General features: G+C 45.6%; 1 protein-coding gene across 2 annotated transcripts in view; it reads left to right on the top strand.

Annotated features, from left to right (window-relative positions):
* The window catches only part of LOC106562962 (collagen alpha-1(V) chain), a 133,876-nt gene that overhangs the window by 106,968 nt on the left and 9,430 nt on the right, over nucleotides 1–17,478 (top strand). For both annotated transcript variants that reach the window (XM_014128098.2, XM_014128099.2), the window contains exons 30-57: nucleotides 940–993; nucleotides 1,419–1,472; nucleotides 2,591–2,635; nucleotides 2,860–2,913; nucleotides 3,040–3,084; nucleotides 3,218–3,271; nucleotides 3,424–3,477; nucleotides 3,598–3,651; nucleotides 4,435–4,632; nucleotides 4,826–4,879; nucleotides 5,942–6,049; nucleotides 6,370–6,477; nucleotides 7,709–7,816; nucleotides 8,073–8,180; nucleotides 8,309–8,362; nucleotides 8,522–8,629; nucleotides 11,299–11,352; nucleotides 11,796–11,903; nucleotides 12,117–12,170; nucleotides 12,296–12,349; nucleotides 12,548–12,763; nucleotides 13,009–13,062; nucleotides 13,249–13,302; nucleotides 13,700–13,807; nucleotides 14,063–14,152; nucleotides 14,312–14,365; nucleotides 14,598–14,862; nucleotides 15,290–15,402. In XM_014128098.2, the coding sequence (XP_013983573.1) occupies nucleotides 940–993; nucleotides 1,419–1,472; nucleotides 2,591–2,635; nucleotides 2,860–2,913; nucleotides 3,040–3,084; nucleotides 3,218–3,271; nucleotides 3,424–3,477; nucleotides 3,598–3,651; nucleotides 4,435–4,632; nucleotides 4,826–4,879; nucleotides 5,942–6,049; nucleotides 6,370–6,477; nucleotides 7,709–7,816; nucleotides 8,073–8,180; nucleotides 8,309–8,362; nucleotides 8,522–8,629; nucleotides 11,299–11,352; nucleotides 11,796–11,903; nucleotides 12,117–12,170; nucleotides 12,296–12,349; nucleotides 12,548–12,763; nucleotides 13,009–13,062; nucleotides 13,249–13,302; nucleotides 13,700–13,807; nucleotides 14,063–14,152; nucleotides 14,312–14,365; nucleotides 14,598–14,862; nucleotides 15,290–15,402 (2,484 nt within the window). The remainder of the gene's footprint in view (nucleotides 1–939; nucleotides 994–1,418; nucleotides 1,473–2,590; nucleotides 2,636–2,859; nucleotides 2,914–3,039; nucleotides 3,085–3,217; nucleotides 3,272–3,423; nucleotides 3,478–3,597; nucleotides 3,652–4,434; nucleotides 4,633–4,825; nucleotides 4,880–5,941; nucleotides 6,050–6,369; nucleotides 6,478–7,708; nucleotides 7,817–8,072; nucleotides 8,181–8,308; nucleotides 8,363–8,521; nucleotides 8,630–11,298; nucleotides 11,353–11,795; nucleotides 11,904–12,116; nucleotides 12,171–12,295; nucleotides 12,350–12,547; nucleotides 12,764–13,008; nucleotides 13,063–13,248; nucleotides 13,303–13,699; nucleotides 13,808–14,062; nucleotides 14,153–14,311; nucleotides 14,366–14,597; nucleotides 14,863–15,289; nucleotides 15,403–17,478) is intronic.

Here is a 17,478-nt window from a genome sequence, read left to right as displayed (position 1 = left end):
TACAACCTGACCTCAGAATGACTGCTATGGTGAAATAGTTACCAAACAATACTTAAACCATTGAAACTGGAACAACCATCTCAGTAATGGGTGCAATAACTCCAACCCCCTTACAGATTGTATTAGTTTAGAAAAATGTATACGATCAATCGATCAATATGCATGAGGATACATAGATATTAAAACAACTATTCTAAAAATCAACCTGCAACAAAGCATGCTGGGAAATATGATAACGTGGCCCCTCCCACGTACTCTGAGAGACAATAGGAAAGTAAACACTAGTGTTTCAAATCTGAACACTTAGTAGATATATTGTTCTTCTGGTTGGAAACTGACAGGAAAAAGCTGACTATCATGTTTAATCTTGCATTCTAAACGCCTGTGTTTAAAAGGAGAACACTTGTTGGCAAATTTAAATGCCAAATGTTTTAAACACTGACTATACACATGTAGGGTATTTTCTATCTATAACCAGTGAAACACTGGAGTGACTTATTTCTATTAATTTAAACAAGGACAATTTGTTTTATAGCTTTAAGACAAAGTAGTTGCGAGATATTTAATTTTCCTTAGTATAGTGTGTCTCTCTGTACTGTAATTTAGTAAATGGGAATCAGAATAATTTAATAGAATTCCCCAGAGAAACTATCTTAAGAAGTGGAACATAAAGACAGTTTCCTCTTCCCACTTCCAGCCCACATCTAGCAGGATGAGGGTGTAAACAAAACAGATTGGCCTGACCCAGAAAAGGGGGGAATGGAAAAGACAGGAAAATAGATGGAGGAGATACACAGGACTTAATGAATACTTAAACCCATGACATTCAAGCAAAGTCACTTTGTGACAACTGAAGATGTACAAAAAGGCTTTATAAATAAATGTGTTTCATTGATTGATCTACTGATGGTGACTTTGTTTTGTGTTCCTCTCTCTCAGGGCAAACTGGGTGTTCCAGGGTTGCCAGGATACCCTGGAAGACAAGGGCCAAAGGTAAGTCCCCTTTTCCTCCCAGAATCCCTTTCTTTCTCTATCTTTATCACGGTGGACACTTCAAGGAGACACATCTGAAGGCCCCCTTGATTGAACATGGTGTTATTGATGGACTGGTCTGACTGCCCAGAGGGGCACCGCTCTGACGCAGGCGGGGCGCAGGGAGGTCATGTTTGAACCTCCCTGATCAAAGGGGGCAGGATTTAGCCATGCCTTTTGGTGTCAGACAGACGCCCACTGAACGAGCGCTACCCAAAATGCGTCGCTGCTGCCTACAACAGCACTTTCACTTTACACCGCTCAACTTCTTTGTTGCTCGCTTTTGACGGACATGGGATTTAATCTCTTTTGCCTCTCTCTCTCTCTCTCTCTCTCTCTCTCTCTCTCTCTCTCTCTCTATCCCTCCTTTCTTTTTATCAACACAGGGATCTCAGGGATTCCAAGGCTTCCCCGGAGCCAACGGAGAGAAAGGAGCAAGGGTAGGTCAGAGAAAAGCGCACCTGTCAAAGTTTTGGTGCTTAGTATTAGTATCCTTACGTTTGAAGTTATAGTTGCATATCTGCTCTACATACCTACAAAACATCTCTGTGGATGTTTGAGCCGGCCCAGTGGATTTCACTTTGAAGTTTTAGTCTATCCACCCCTTAGAGTTTTGGATCAATACTGAATCAGACCAATGGCGAGGGGGTTTATTGTCTTTCTAGTGCGAATTCAAAAGACACAGGGGCTTTTAGTCAACGGGAAGAAGATTATAACAAGGACAAAAAGACTGTTGTATTCCTTCTTCATTACCATCCTCACATAAGAGCATTGGAAATCACCACAAAATGTAATTTATCACATTGTACAGTACTCAAGGGCAGTGTTTCATTTTCTTTTAAAAGAGACGGGTCGTTCGTTTGGTCTGGAGAGTAATGCTTTGTTTTGTGTTCCTCAGCGTATGATACAGAAAGCTTTTCATCTTCTGTTGCTTAAACATGAGACTTTATGAGGCAGAAAGCCTAACTCTTCGACGTAGAGCGATGGTCGTCACATTACCATTAGTTTCATTGCTGTCGTTTGTAAATCGAAAAACCCACACACAGCCATAATCCTTTTCTTCGTTCATTTGACGTACAGTAAGGAAATACGGCCTCATATTGCTCTGAAATTGTGGAAAAATGTCTTATTATATAGCACTGTTTTGCCGATCTTCCTCACTGTTCTCTCGCCCAATAACAGTTTTGAATATGTAAAGCCATGAATCTAGTTTCATTATGAAAAATGTTTTCAAATTTAAAACGTATATAAACATCTTGGCCTTTGTTCGCTCCCATGAGACAAAGAAGAAGAAAGAGTCACCATAGATAGGTGAATACATTCTATTTAAATTTAAGTCATTTAGCAGACACTCTCATCTAGAGGGACCCAGAGCAACGGTTGAATGAGGAATAGGTCTACATGTTAGTTGAAGTAGCCATGGTGACAGTGAGAATGGGACCTGTTTATGCTACAGGTCTAGTTGATCTGATTGGTTAGATAGGTCAGGGCGGTCTCAAATTCATTACCATGGCGACCTGTGACCTCTGCCCTCTGTATTTGTTATGGCTCCTCACAGGGACTTGCAGGGAAGGCTGGCCCAAGAGGACAGAGAGGACCAACGGTAAGTCTACTGCCTCTTTGACCTCCACTATCCACAGGCGATATACTGTAGGTATGTCCAGGTGACACAGGTTATGGTTTATTACCTTGACCCTCCAATAGGAAGTTAAGTGAATGAAAGGAGAACATCCTCTAATGGTGAAGGATATCTTCAGAGTGTTGTATCTACTTTATTGGTATTCCTCCCTCCTGACGTTCCTCCTCTTTTTCTTTCTCTCCTCCCAGGGACCTCGTGGAGAGAGGGGACCAAGGGGACCAACAGGAAAAGCTGGACCAAAGGTGAGTTAGGGTGCCTTCCAATATGACATGGCTGACGTAATGCCTCACTATCATACAGTGGTATGACCTTGTCTGTCATTGGCTGAGTCTATTCTGACCACTTCCTGTTTCCTTGCTGTCTCCCAGGGTACCTCAGGAAGTGACGGACCTCCAGGACCTCCCGGTGAGAGGGTATGTACTAGAGCATCCCTCATGAAAATACATATTCATCTATATCAATATGATCCATTTCCAATAGTGGTTATTGATAACTGATTGATTGATAACTGATTGATTGACTGTATCGTCTGCTTGTGTGTTTCAGGGTCTTCCAGGGCCTCAGGGACCAACAGGATTCCCCGGACCAAAGGGCCCACCCGTAAGACACCCCCCCCAAAAAAAAACAAAATGACAACACAACACTTGAACACACACACACAAATGCCTTTCCTCTGTTTAAGTCTATAGTGTTTTAACGGTGGACTAGTGCGTATGTGTAGCATTACTGAGGTTATCTTCTTGTGTTTTCAGGGCCCCGCTGGGAAAGATGGTCTGCCCGGACACCCTGGACAGAGAGGAGAGACTGTGAGTGAACACGCCGTTGTTGTGGTCCTGTCCCTAGTGTCATAGGCCAGAGTTTCACTTCTCCCGAACCTTATACATACAACCTTTTTATACCGCTCTTATTCTCTCATTTCCTCGCAGGGTTTCCAAGGCAAGACTGGCCCACCTGGACCCCCAGGAGTGGTCGGACCTCAGGTGAGTTCCGTCACGCACCGCCACAATACAAACACACACATATCCCGCTGTATCATATCTCTCTGTGATACTGAGAGGAAAAACACACCCAATACAATACCTTTCAGTGGACTGGCCTCGTCAACAGGTGCACAGATCATGTCTGTACAGGAGTAGTAGCTGACTGATGAGCTAATAAGCAGCGTGGCGCGACTCGCATCGTGTCAACGCGGTCTGCACTCTGAACTAGTCCCCGATTAGAAGGAGAGGATGGAAACCAGAAGTGTTCGGCCAAGCTACTAAGGTTATTTCTGATTGTGGGCAGGATGGGTAGGGTGTCACAAGAGTGTGATAAGGATGACTTACAGGTGTCGTAAGGCAGTCATAGTGAGTTTTAGCTGTGTTTGTTGTGCACCCAGAAGGGATTTTCTCCTATCCGTATCTAGTTAGAGGTGACTGTCAGAGTGTTGTTTATCCTCTTAGATATTAGCACTAGGCTGTTCATTCATTATGCATGCTTAGTCAACAGCCATTTCCACCCAAGAGCTTCTCTCCTAATGCTAATTGAGAACATTACATGCATTGATGCTATTATTCTGACAGATGGATGACGCCTTCATGGAGTGACTAGTGAATACTGGCTGCCTCCCACTCTCTCACACTCTGTCACCCTGTACTCATACTGTGCAAACACCCTGATTCACTTTGTTGTCTTATTCATGTTATCGCACTCTCTCTTTCTCTCTGTTTCTCTCTCTCTCCTTCTCTCTTTCTCTCTCTCTCTCGCTCTCTCTCCATCCACAGGGCCCCACAGGTGAGACTGGTCCAATGGGAGAACGTGGCCACCCCGGACCCCCAGGCCCACCCGGTGAACAGGGTCTTCCTGGATCTGCTGGTAAAGAGGGAGCTAAGGGTGACCCAGGTCCCGCTGGCCCGGCTGGTAAGGACGGTCCCCCTGGTCTGAGAGGGTTCCCAGGAGAGAGAGGTCTACCCGGACCAGTGGTAAGTAGCACACACCTCACGTAATTTCTGTCTTATCTCTGTTCGGGATAAATACGATTCAGATCAATCCCCCCCCCCAAAAAAATTGCTGCCTTTGTTGTGTTAACCTGAGGAGGTTCCCACACCAGGATTCTGGGATAGATAGAGGGGGTGATTCCTCTAAAGGTTTGTGTCTCTCTGTCTCTCTCAACAGGGGGCTCATGGCCTGAAAGGGAATGAAGGCCCCAACGGCCCACCTGGACCTGCTGTGAGTACAGATGACTAACACATGGCCACCAACATCCTCTCTTCAACTCTCACTCCCTGTACTTCTGTCGATCACGCTCGCCATCAATATTTCTCTCTCCGTCGTGCCATCGTTATCTCTCTTTCTTTGTTCTATTTTTCTCTCTTTTTATTTCGTGCACACACTTACTGTGGGAATAAGGTTCATAGCTAAGCGCATCAGTTGTATTAAGATGCAGCACGTCATGTGTCAGTGATATTCATCGTTTGTTCATTAGTTACGCAAATCAGGATTCCAGCTACTTAGTAGATTTACGTGATGTTCAGATTCTACTCTAAACACGTTGTATTTACCTATCAAGGCACAAGGCGAGACCCAAATGCAGACACAGGAGGCAGTTGGTTGGAGTCTTACAATGTTTATTAATCCAAAGAGGTAGGCAAGAGAATGGTTGTGGACAGGCAAAAGGTCAAAACCAGATCAGAGTCCAGGAGGTACAGAGTGGCAGACAGGCTCGTGGTCAAGGCAGGCACAATGGTCAGGCGGGCGGGTACAAAGTCCAGAAGCAGGCAAGGGTCAAAACCAGGAGGACTAGAAAAAGGACAATGCAAAAAGCAGGAGCACAGGAAAAACGCTGGTTGACTTGGAAACATACAAGACGAACTGGCACAGAGAGACAGGAAACACAGGGATAAATACACTGGGGAAAACAAGCAACACCTGGAGTGAGGTGGAGACAATCACAAGGACAGGTGAAACAGATCAGGGCGTGACAGTACCTGATGTAGACTAGTACACCCTGGATTTACAGAAAGTGTAGAGGTATCAAGGTAGTGCCAATGTAGTTCAATAACGGCAGAGCCATGTATTTAGATGGGGAATATAATGTCTAGAATGAGCATTATGTAACATTTACATGACACTACAAAAATTCCATGGCAGCCATGTTAATGCCCCATTAACATCACATGTAAGAACAATGTTTGAAAATCTTAAAGTTGCCCAACTCTCTAAATGTATGGCTCTGGTTTCAGGTAGTACAAGTAGCGAGCTGTAGTGACCGTGTCTCTCCCTGTGTTCTAGGGTTCCCCTGGTGAGCGTGGTCCTGCTGGCACAGCCGGACCCACCGGACTCCCCGGACGACCAGGACCTCAGGGACCCCCAGGACCCGCAGGAGAGAAGGGTGGACCGGTAAGACCCAGTTCAGTTCAACCGGGTTCTGGCCACATCACTAGTTCAAACATAAAGCCTGTTGTTGGGAAACAAATGTATTTCTCTCAGCTACGGTATATCCCAGGGCTGTCTTAGCCTCCTCCTTTGAATTGATCTGTTGTACAGTACAGCAGTTGTTCGCGTCAATTCCATTCTAATTCAATCAATTCAGGAAGTAAACATTTGGATCATTTGGAATGGATCCCAACCCTGCAGTACATTAAGTCTCTCCAGATGAGAATATCTGGTACATGACTGAAATTGAATGGAATGTAATATGCTGTACAAATGTGTTATAGGGAGAGAAAGGACCCCAAGGCCCCGCTGGTAGAGACGGTGTCCAGGGACCGGTGGGTCTGCCCGGCCCCGCTGGACCTCTTGGAGCCCCAGGAGAGGATGGAGACAAGGTAGGTTGGCTCGCTGAGGGAAGAGTAGTGTGTGGGTGGGTGTGGGTGTGCGACTGAATGTATATAAAAATGATCACTTATGTGCTCGCGCACAGAAAACACACTCGACGTGATGATTTAGATCATAGTCAGAACGTGTCTGGGCTTCCGTATTCCGACCCTTTCCTTAGGGGTGTTGACAGGAAGTGTTTCCCTGGCTTACAGGTCTTTAAGTCTTTAATGCTGACAGAAAGCTGAACCCGTTATGTCGCTCAATTTTGTATTTTTCAGATGGTAGAGAGATGACCTGCTATTAGTATGCAGACTCACAGACAGGAGGAAAAACTCTCCTACACACTGAGACACACTGAGACACACTGAGACAGAGAGAGATAGCGAGATAAACATTTGTGTGAAGATCAGCTGTAATTGAATCTCTTGGGAGGCCTGAGGTATTTGACATTCCGATAGAGAGACACACACACGACACAGACACACACAAAGAAGATCTCACTGACATTATCCACAGTCTCATCATAAGGCCTCTACCACTGGGAACGGAGAGGAGAACTCCACTGCCTTTATTAACGGAAGTAAAGGAGAATATATTTATATTTCATTTCAGAAGCAATAACCACGTGACCAGCTATCCTCTGGGCTGGCTTAGCGAGTCTGATTCAATGTGTTCCCATCATTTCAAACACTCAAAGGATGTGAATGCGTTTGAATGTGCCTAACGTTGTGATGTGCTGGTGTCATTGCAAAGAAGGTGCGAATGGGATCCGTGACAGGCTGCTAGTCATTTGTCACAGAGAGACAACAAACCCGTTCGAGCATGTGACTCTTAGTTATGACAGTGTGTCAGCAAGTTATATTTGAAGGTGACAATGACATATCAAAAGCCCCGAGACCTATCTTATATCCCTGCCAAGCGCACGGTCACACACAAATCTTAATTTAGATCAGAGGAGGCTGGTGGGAGGAGCTATAGGAGGACGGGGCTCATTGTGATGGCCGGAATGGAATGAATGGAACAGAGTCAAACGTGTGCTTTCCATACGTTTAATGTGTTTGATACCGTTCCATTCATTCCATTCCGGTATTTATAATGAGCCCACCCACCTATAGCGCCTCCCACCAGCCTCCTCTGATTTAGATGAACACACAAACTCAACAGGATGGAAGTGAGTTAACGCAACGGGATTCATTGAGTTGTGTTGACTGGCGTTGTCGTCTTTGTTTCTATCACCAGGGGGAGATTGGCGAGCCAGGTCAGAAGGGAAGCAAAGGAGACAAAGGAGAACATGGTCCACCTGGTCCTACTGGTCCCCAAGGCCCAGTTGGAGCGCCTGGTCCTGCTGTAAGTATCCAGCTGAACCCCCACGGTTTATTAGATCTGGAGGCGACCATTGTGTATATGATGTCACTTCCTGCCACTGTCTTCTGGCCTACAGTATATGCTAACGCTTAGCCCCCATGCTCCTTCTCTTTCTCCTCTCCTGCCCCCCTCTCTCGCCCTTGCTCAACCCCTAAACCCCCCTGTCTCTCTCTTTATTTCTCTCTGTCTCCCTCTCTCTGCTCCTCCTCTCCTTCTCCTCTCTCTCTCGGGTGTGTAGGGAGCTGATGGAGAGCCCGGTCCCAGAGGTCAGCAGGGTCTGTTTGGCCAGAAGGGAGATGAAGGAGCCCGAGGATTCAACGGACCCCCAGGCCCAGTGGGACTGCAGGTCATAACCACCGCCAGAACCAGAGACATGGCACCCTATTCCCTATTTAGTGCACTGATTTTGGACCACGGCCAATCGGGCTCTGTTGTTGTGATTGTGACTGACGTCATTGTCTTGTCTGACTGCAGGGATTGCCCGGTCCCGGCGGCGAGAAGGGAGAAACCGGAGACGTTGGTCAGATGGTAAGATTTCCTAATATCCTCTTACAATATACCTATAGAGTTGAATGAAATAGAACAGAATACTAATGCACAATGAATTTAGCACTGTCAGATTACTATATATATGATCATATTTTAGTCCTATGTGTGTGTGATGACTCATCTCTCCTTCCCTTCTAGGGTCCTCCCGGTCCCCCTGGCCCCAGAGGCCCCTCCGGACCCCCAGGAGCTGATGGCCCTCAGGGACCCCCTGGTGGTATTGGAAACCCCGGTGCTGTTGGAGTGAAGGTAAGGTCCTCCTGTTAATACCCTTCACCTCAATGTAGAACCCTTTCATAGTATGCTTAAAGAGAGATTGCGCCTAAAAAAAGCAACTTTGAAAATGGCCTATGTGGCATCGATATGAGTCAGAAACTTTTATTCTAGTTTCAAAATGTAGTACAATGTGTAAATATGATCATTTTGGTCATACAGTAAGTCTCATCCAAAACTGAATTACGCAATGCAGGGTACCGTAACAGTTTTCCCACAGCTGTGAACACCCAAGTAATCATCAATTCAGAGCGCAGCTGCACATGACCTGATCATAATGCCCATGGTCAATTCGATTTGACATTCTATATTCCTATGGGACTGGTTAGGCACCATCAGTAAATTACACAATGTACATGGGAAAATATTTTAAAAAGGTCAATAGCTCCGAATTTCAATTACTTAAAAACCTCAAACCAACTATAAATTGTAGAAATTAATTTACAAATATTGAAAGCATTTAATGAGACACTTAACAGATGTGCAACATTAAAATATTGTCCCATTAACATTGTGTAATTTATTGACAGTCCCTAACTATCCCCAGAGCCTGGCTATTCAAAGTCAGACCAACTTTGCCATGTTTGCACAGCAGCCGGCTGAAGCTAATTGTCAAAATAATTTGGATAAGTCTTACAAACCTGCTAACACAGACAAGAGACACCCAAATAAAAGCACACCCCGAAACCAACTCGCGCTTGAATTCAGTTATGGTTGCTAGCATTTCTTAGTGAACCAAATCTAAGAGCCAAATCTAAAATGATGCCAAATCAGGAAGTGCAGCTTCCTACCACTAGGCTTAGACCTCGTGGCTCTTCTAGTACTTTGAGATATACATAACAGAGGACTCGGACAGTATTGGGATGCATAGTTGTTACTATCTGTTCCTGCAGAGAAAATGCCCATGGTTTACATCAGTCCAGAGTGGATGGCAAGATCTAATAATAATGTTGCTGAACTCAGAGACAAAAATTGTCTCATCTTTCTGTGTAACTCTGGTTTAAAGTATCAACAAGACACAGATATGCTTACTGTGCAAGAGGTCCAACAATTGACAGTTTGAGTTCCAGTACAGCCTATACTGTAATTCAGATCACCACTCATTCATCTTTGCAAAGCTTTTGTCGTCATTAATATTTGATGCTGCTATTTAAAAGCACATTTTTAAATGGGAAAGGCTCATTTTCAAGTGAAAGCGAGCAACGCACGCACGCACACACACACACACACACACACACACACAGAGTCTTGTACAGCTAACCTTGTGGGACACACAATTCAGTCCCATTCAAAATCAAATTTTTCCTAACCCATACCCTTACCCTAACCTTAACCCAAAAACCTAACCTTAACCCTAGCTCCTAATCCTAAAACTAACCGTAGCTCCTAACCCTAACATAATTCTAACACACACACACACACACAGCTTAATGGTAGTCATCCTCAGCAGTATTTTCGCTGGAGAGAGTACCTAAGACGTTGAGCTGCTGAGTGCATTATTAAAAACACCTCTTCGAAAATAAACCTTGGCGTTTGGCTCTACCGTCCGCTCTGCAAGCTCTCTGCACTTTCTACTACGATAGTGGCGTGAACAGTTTTTTATCTGGTCCAGTCGACGAAATGACCTTCCCCTTGGGAGCACGCATCCATCCCTTCCTCAAACGAAGAAACCTTAGCTCACCGCAATCAGCAATCGCCTTTCACTGGCTAATCTGGTCTGCGCTGTTCTGGCAGCTTTTACAGCAGGGGTTAGGCCAGGCCTGCTAACAGCAGCTTTGGTGTGTTACGGTTCAGAGTGGTTGTCTTTTAGTCTTCTTTTCTCTCCCTATCTATCCCTCTATAACCCCCCCCATCTCTCGCTCTCTCTCTCACACTATAGGGAATAAGGTGCCAACCTTATTGTGGAGTCAGGCTTCCCAGAGAGCCAGATACACAAGACTGTATAAAGCTTTATAAATAGCTTAGGAGAGAATCTCTCATGCCTTTAAACAGGTCTCTCTATCTGCTCTCTCTGCTGGCTGGAGTGGATATCCTGACAGAAACAAGCACGATTTGGGAAAGAGGCGAGATGCTTATTTAGACTACGACTGGGTATGACAGTACAGAGCTAGGTCTGTGCAGGAGGGAGAATAGGTATATGGTTGTACACTAGGCACAGCTTGGCTTGGCTCTGTGACGTTTGATCCAAATAGACCAAGACAGGCACTTTGCTCTGTCTCTGGTTTTCCCATCCCGCAGACCAGGGTTACGTAAACATTGTCTCTAGGAACACGTGTGCTGGCAACGTTTATATCCCGATGGGGACTGTGACAACGGGGCTTATGTGACATTGAATAATGATAGGGCCTGAAGCCTGGGCCTTTTACCCAATAAGACAGGCAGGGAGAGGGAGGGAGTGAGAGTGGAGGATGTATGGAGGAGACCAGGGAGGACCCAAAGGTCGAACGCTCTCTGCCGGCTCCAGGCCCAGCTCTGACTGGCTGTGATGGATTGAAACCTCTGGTGTCATCTCTTTCTATCCCCAATTGGAGGTGACCAAGGACGTCAGTAAATATGACTTTGTTGAGTCGTTTTGGTTCACTGAACTGAATTGTTTTTATTTTCTTGTGTTCTCTCTCTCTCGTCTCTCTCTTTCCGTCTCTCAGGGTGATTCAGGTGAAAGCGGAGAGCCTGGTCTTCAGGGAGAACTTGGCGGACCTGTAAGAGAACCGAAAGAACCCGCACACTACCATCATCATTCAACAGAACAACACTCTCACCACAGCACTACACTACAGCACTGCAGAACCCTACAACTGCCTCTCCACAGAAGAGAAAGAATTACACTGCTGCATATGCAATAATTGCCAGATTCATTCATGTATTACAACAGATATAATGAGACTATTCCTCTGCTATTGAAACAATTGCATAATTCAATACACAGTTTTGAAATTACAACTTCACCATTAGCGTAACAATACCTGAATCAATTCGATTTGAATTGAAACCATTATTAAAGAAAGCCCACCAACCACATGGAGTGTGTTAAGCACACCCCTACTGTGCGTTGACATGAACACATTATTGACACACTAACACTGGTGACACACTCATAAAAACACTGTTGACACACTGTTGACACACTGCCCCACTGTCACAGGGCCCAAGAGGAGAGCGAGGAGAGAAGGGAGAGGGTGGTCCCGCTGGCTCTGCTGGACCCCCCGGCCCTAAAGGTCCCCCTGGAGACGACGGTCCTAAAGGAAGTCCTGTAAGTCCTGGTTACACGTCTCTGTAGAGTCACATGTTACCCATATTGCAGTTGAGTCCTGTTACTGCCATGTGAATGTATTCCAATGGACGTTATGGATTTGTAACGAGTTGTCAGTGGAAGGCAAAGTAAGAGGGATTGCCTTTTTTGTGTTAATAAATGGTCCCCAGAGTCACTCTAGATACTGAGCATTTTGTTTGATTTCATTTCCAGGGTCCAAGTGGTTTCCCTGGTGATCCTGGTCCCCCTGGCGAGATCGGACAGGCCGTAAGTCACTGAAATGTTACCGTAACGCTTTGGTACCAATTGAAATGTTTCAAAATCCAAAACTGTGCTCTATCCACCCAACGTTTACGCAACTTTTACGACGTCTCTTTTTCTCCTCCTCCCAGGGTTTAGACGGTCCTCCTGGTGACAAGGGAGACGACGGAGAGGCTGGTCAACCCGTGAGTCTCACCTAACGCATTACTACACCTGTCTAACGACGAACAAGCATCAAACTCGAGCGTGTCTCGTATCTGAAGGGAACTACAGTAAACATGCGGTGCGGTACAAGAGTTTTTAGCGCCGCATCGCTCATTCCTCCAGTGACTTTTTTTTGCTCTCATCCTGTAATGTGAACCGTATCCTTTCTCACCTCCTAGGGTTCCCCTGGACCCACCGGAGAGTCTGGTCCTTCTGGCCCACCAGGGAAGAGAGGCCCCCATGGAACAGTTGGACCCGAGGGCAGGCAAGGAGAGAAGGGAGCCAAGGGAGAGTCTGGTCTGGAGGGCCCACAGGGAAAGACAGGCCCAGTTGGTCCTCAGGGAGCACCTGGCAAGCAAGGTTCTGAAGGTCTCAGAGGTATCCCTGGCCCAGTTGTGAGTACAACCTTATTTCATATGTTTACTTCTTTGTGTCATAGCCATTACAGTTACTAGGGGCAGTAACTGTGGATGTCCACAACACACATAGATTTGCATAGTGACTGATCTACACACGCTATTACTACAAAGCCATTACTAAAGCACACGCTATAGGCATGAGGTCATAATAGCAATATTGCATGTGAAGATCAGTGGGTTTAAAGCATTGACTCTCTGAATGACTCTCTGAATGTTTGCAGGGGGAACAAGGTCTTCCGGGTTCTTCAGGCCCTGACGGACCCCCTGGACCTATGGTGAGGACAACTAACCTCTCACCCTTGACCCTGGGTTGTTTGATGTCACAGGATTCACAGTACCTTGTCTTATTGGGTCAGACATGTAATATCCCTCCCTCTCTACTCTTCTTCCTTCCTTCCGTCCCTCTCTACCCTTCTCCCATTATATTTCCATCTCTCTCTCTACTCCTCTCTCCCGCGCAGGGTCCTCCAGGATTACCCGGTTTGAAGGGAGACTCTGGTATTAAGGGTGAAAAGGTGAGCCCCCTGTTTCAACAGATTATTGACCACATGTTGTACACTGTCCATATTACATTGAAATATTGACATCAATACCTGTTGCATGCATGGCTGAATATCACATACGGTATTGATCTTCCACTGTTAATGAGGTTGATGTCTAATAGCCCGTAGGGATACAGGTGAAACGTGTCGATAGAGATACTGTGTATTGCATACCTTACACATTCAAGTTAATGACAACTGACTGCTCTGTGTTCAAACCTATTGATTGTCTATCTGGTATCAACTCCAGAGCAGTGAGTCATCACACTAATGCGATAAGATTGACAGAGAGACATACGTGAGTAATTCGATGTTTGATTGATTATTGAAGTAAGTTTATTGATCTGTATGTTTATGATACTCTCCTCAGGGCCACCCTGGTCTTATCGGTTTGATCGGGCCCCCAGGTGAGCAGGGAGAAAAGGGTGACAGAGGTCTGCCAGGCCCCCAGGGAACATCAGGACCCAAAGGAGACAATGTGAGAGCACTCAAACAACATAGAATATTATAACAAGAAGAATACTCACATATCAAACGTTATAGCAAGGCTCCAACTCAGCCTGACATTAGTTAACCTAATAGGTTTAACATGTTTTGGGCTGGTCTGGCATATGGTGGATCATATCAAGTCATTAAACAGCACAGTAAAATGTTTGATCACAAAATTATGACGAGAATAATACTTTTTTTTCACCCTCTTTCCTTCCTCTCTTTCCTCCATCTCCCCCTCCAGGGTATTGCTGGCCCCTCAGGTCCTCTTGGTCCCCTGGGACCCCCAGGATTACCCGGTCCTCCTGGACCTAAAGGAGCTAAGGGATCATCGGTAAGTGTCCCCGACAAACCACCATGTCCCTCTCTAAACCATGCCACACTGTCCCCTCTAAATCATGTCCCACTGTCCATATAAGTTGTGTATGTGACCCCCTAAATTCTAAACCATGTCACGCTACATAGACGCTGTGTTGTGTTCTGTCTTCCTCAGGGTCAAACTGGTCCCAAGGGAGAGACCGGTGTTCCTGGACAACCAGGGCCTCCTGTAAGTTATCGCCACGATTGTGTGACGTTATTGCATGTTGTTTTATAGTTCCATATGTTGTATATGTTACTTTACAGAAACTATACGCACAATTATTAATTGAGTAAACTGAACTTTGCTATATGATGGTTTAGAATACAATAGTATACTCTCACTTAAAACCACTCTTCTTCCACTCTTCTCACCTCCTTCCCTCCTCCTCTCCCCCTCTCTTCCTTCTCCACCTCCACAGGGTCCTCCCGGTGATGTCATCCACCCGCTACCCATGCAGTCGAATCCCAAGAGGAGCCGCAGGAACATCGACGCCAGCCAGATGATGGACGAGGCCAACGCCGATGCCAACTACAAGGACTACGACGACGGCATGGAGGAGATCTTCGGATCCCTCAACTCCCTCAAGCTGGAGATCGAGCAGATGAAGCACCCGCTGGGAACGCAGGGCAACCCTGCCCGCACCTGCAAGGACCTGCAACTCTGCCACCCCGACTTCCCCGATGGTGGGCATGGAAAATCTGAAATTCCAAATCTGACTTGCTCAGATTGTGTCCTGTTAATACATTATGTTAATAAGTCTTTGGGTGATATAGCCCAGGAGTAATCCGACTTTGTATGAAAAAGACGCCCAGAGCACGTTGTTGAGTATCTATCTTAGACAGTGAATAGGATGTGAATGCCAAGGGTCAAGGGTCATTATAGTGGACTTAAGTGGGATAGAGAAATAGGAAATATCATCAAAGAAATTCTTGATGGCTAATCCTGTCATTGCAGTGTAAGTGCGCTAAAGAGTATGCCCTCTCTTGAAGGCTAAATCATGCTAATTTAAACGTTGAATGACCTCTGATGAAAACGTTTCTAATTGTTAAGGTTCCATCCTTCCCCATCTCCTTCCCTCTTCCCCTTTTTCTCCCTCCTCCCTCTTTTCAGGTGAATACTGGATCGACCCCAACCAGGGTTGCTCGAGGGACTCGTTCAAGGTCCACTGCAATTTCACAGCAGGAGGAGAGAGCTGCATCTACCCTGACAAGAAGTCTGAAGGGGTAAGTCATGGTGCTTTTACATACAGAACTGGTAAAATGGTCACATTTTGAGAGCCAGCGATAGAAATTCAATGGGAGAACATGCTTAAAATGAATGCTTACACATTTTAAAGGTTTTGGTTGATATAATGAGGGAAATACACATTCTTAAAAGCAGGCATGATGGCCTCCTGAGTGGCGCAGTGGTCTAGCTGTGTCACTAGAGATCCTGGTTCAAGTCCAGGCTCTGTCGCAGCCGGCCGCGACCGGGAGACCCATGGGGCAGCGCACAATTGGCCCAGTGTCGTCTGGGTTAGGGGAGGGTTTGGCCGGCAGGGATGTTCTTGTCCTATCGCGCACTAGCGACTCCTGTGGCGGGCCGGGCGCAATGCATGCTGACACGGTCGCCAGGTGTACGGTGTTTCCTCCGACACATTGGTGCGGCTGGCTTCCGAGTTAAGTGGGCATTGTGTCAAGAAGCAGTGCGCCTTGGCTGGGTTGTGTTTCGGAGGACGCACGGCTCTCGACCTTCGCCTCTCCCGAGTCTGTACAGGAGTTGCAGCGATGAGACAAGACTGTAACTACCAATTGGATACCACAAAATTGGGGAGAAAAAGGGGTTAAAAAAAATACAAATAAAAGCTGGCATGATGATATTTCTGGTTGATTGAAATAGTGTGTTTAATTTGTGTTGTATCTACAATGTTCTGTCAACTGTTCCCTATTTGATTGACAGGTTAAATAACAAACTGTATGCTGTGGATAAGAGAATGTAATTGTTCTTCTTCCCAGGCCCCAGGCAAACTACTGTGCATATAAATCATATATACCTCTCTTTTGACAGTACTGCATAATCACATAACACCTCCTCCTGTGCCTACACACATCATGTTTCATTATTACCTTACTGGTATGGGTGTAATATCAAGAGGATCCTCCAAGCCCCTAGGGGCAGTCACTCCCATGTAAAATGCTTGGTGTTGCACACTGCTGACGTCATGAGTGCAATGAATATATTTGGGGCAGTCACTCACTGTCAAAGGAGAGTCAACTATTCACACACATGCACGCACCATCACACACAGGTGTATAAACACATCCGTTTTCCCGAGCCATCCTCTAGTTAAGTGTCAGTAGCTTAGTGTTGTGCCTGGCCCAAAAGCTTGAAATAGGTTATGGCAGGTTACAGGCACCCAGAGAGGATTCTGCTGCTGGCTGATTATGCATGGAGAACAGGAGAGAAGATGAGAGGAGAGGAGAAGTAAAACACAGGAAAGTTTGTCAGTGACAGGTCAGGGAGATCTGTAATGGCTTTCTGCTACAGGACATGTTAACGATTCGCTGGCACGCTGAGGCACAGAGGAGCAGGAGTTTGCATAAGTTCAGAATAATGAACCTGACTTTTTATAGCCAGGGAGAGCGATGGGCCAGTGGGATGGTCTCGTTGGTGTAGAGGGGAGAGAGAGAGGTAGAGAGAGAGAGGACATATGAACAGAGGCCCTGACATTGACATACACACATGTGGGCACCTGCGCACGACACACACACACACACACACACACACACCCTCTCTCTCTCCTTCCCTGCTAGCCTGAGACACTGTATCCCTAGATAGATAGATAGATAGATAGATAGATAGATAGATAGATAGATAGATAGATAGATAGATAGATAGATAGATAGATAGATAGATAGATAGATAGATAGATAGATAGATAGATAGATAGATAGATAGATAGATAGATAGATAGATAGATAGATAGATAGATAGATAGATAGATAGATAGATAGATAGATAGATAGATAGATAGATAGATAGATAGATAGCAGAGGGGAAAAAAGAGTCAAGCTCAAATCAAACTAAGTTTTGTTATTTGCGTGAACAAGCGTGGACACGCTGGAATTTGAATGCACTGTAGTGAATAAGAGAAAATGCACTTCAAAAAGTCTATTTTCCTTGCGTCTACGCGAAGCAATGCTGGTAAAGTGAGTGGATAAATAGCCAGAAAATAAACTTTGTGAATTGTTATGTCTGGAATTGTGACACACACATATATTATTATATATATATAAACTCAGCAAAAAAAGAAACACCCC

Source organism: Salmo salar, chromosome ssa11, assembly GCF_905237065.1.
Source record: "Salmo salar chromosome ssa11, Ssal_v3.1, whole genome shotgun sequence".
NCBI classification, from domain to species: Eukaryota; Metazoa; Chordata; class Actinopteri; order Salmoniformes; family Salmonidae; genus Salmo; species Salmo salar.
Note: the sequence above shows the minus strand (reverse complement) of the source record. Positions and strands in the feature narration are given on the sequence as shown.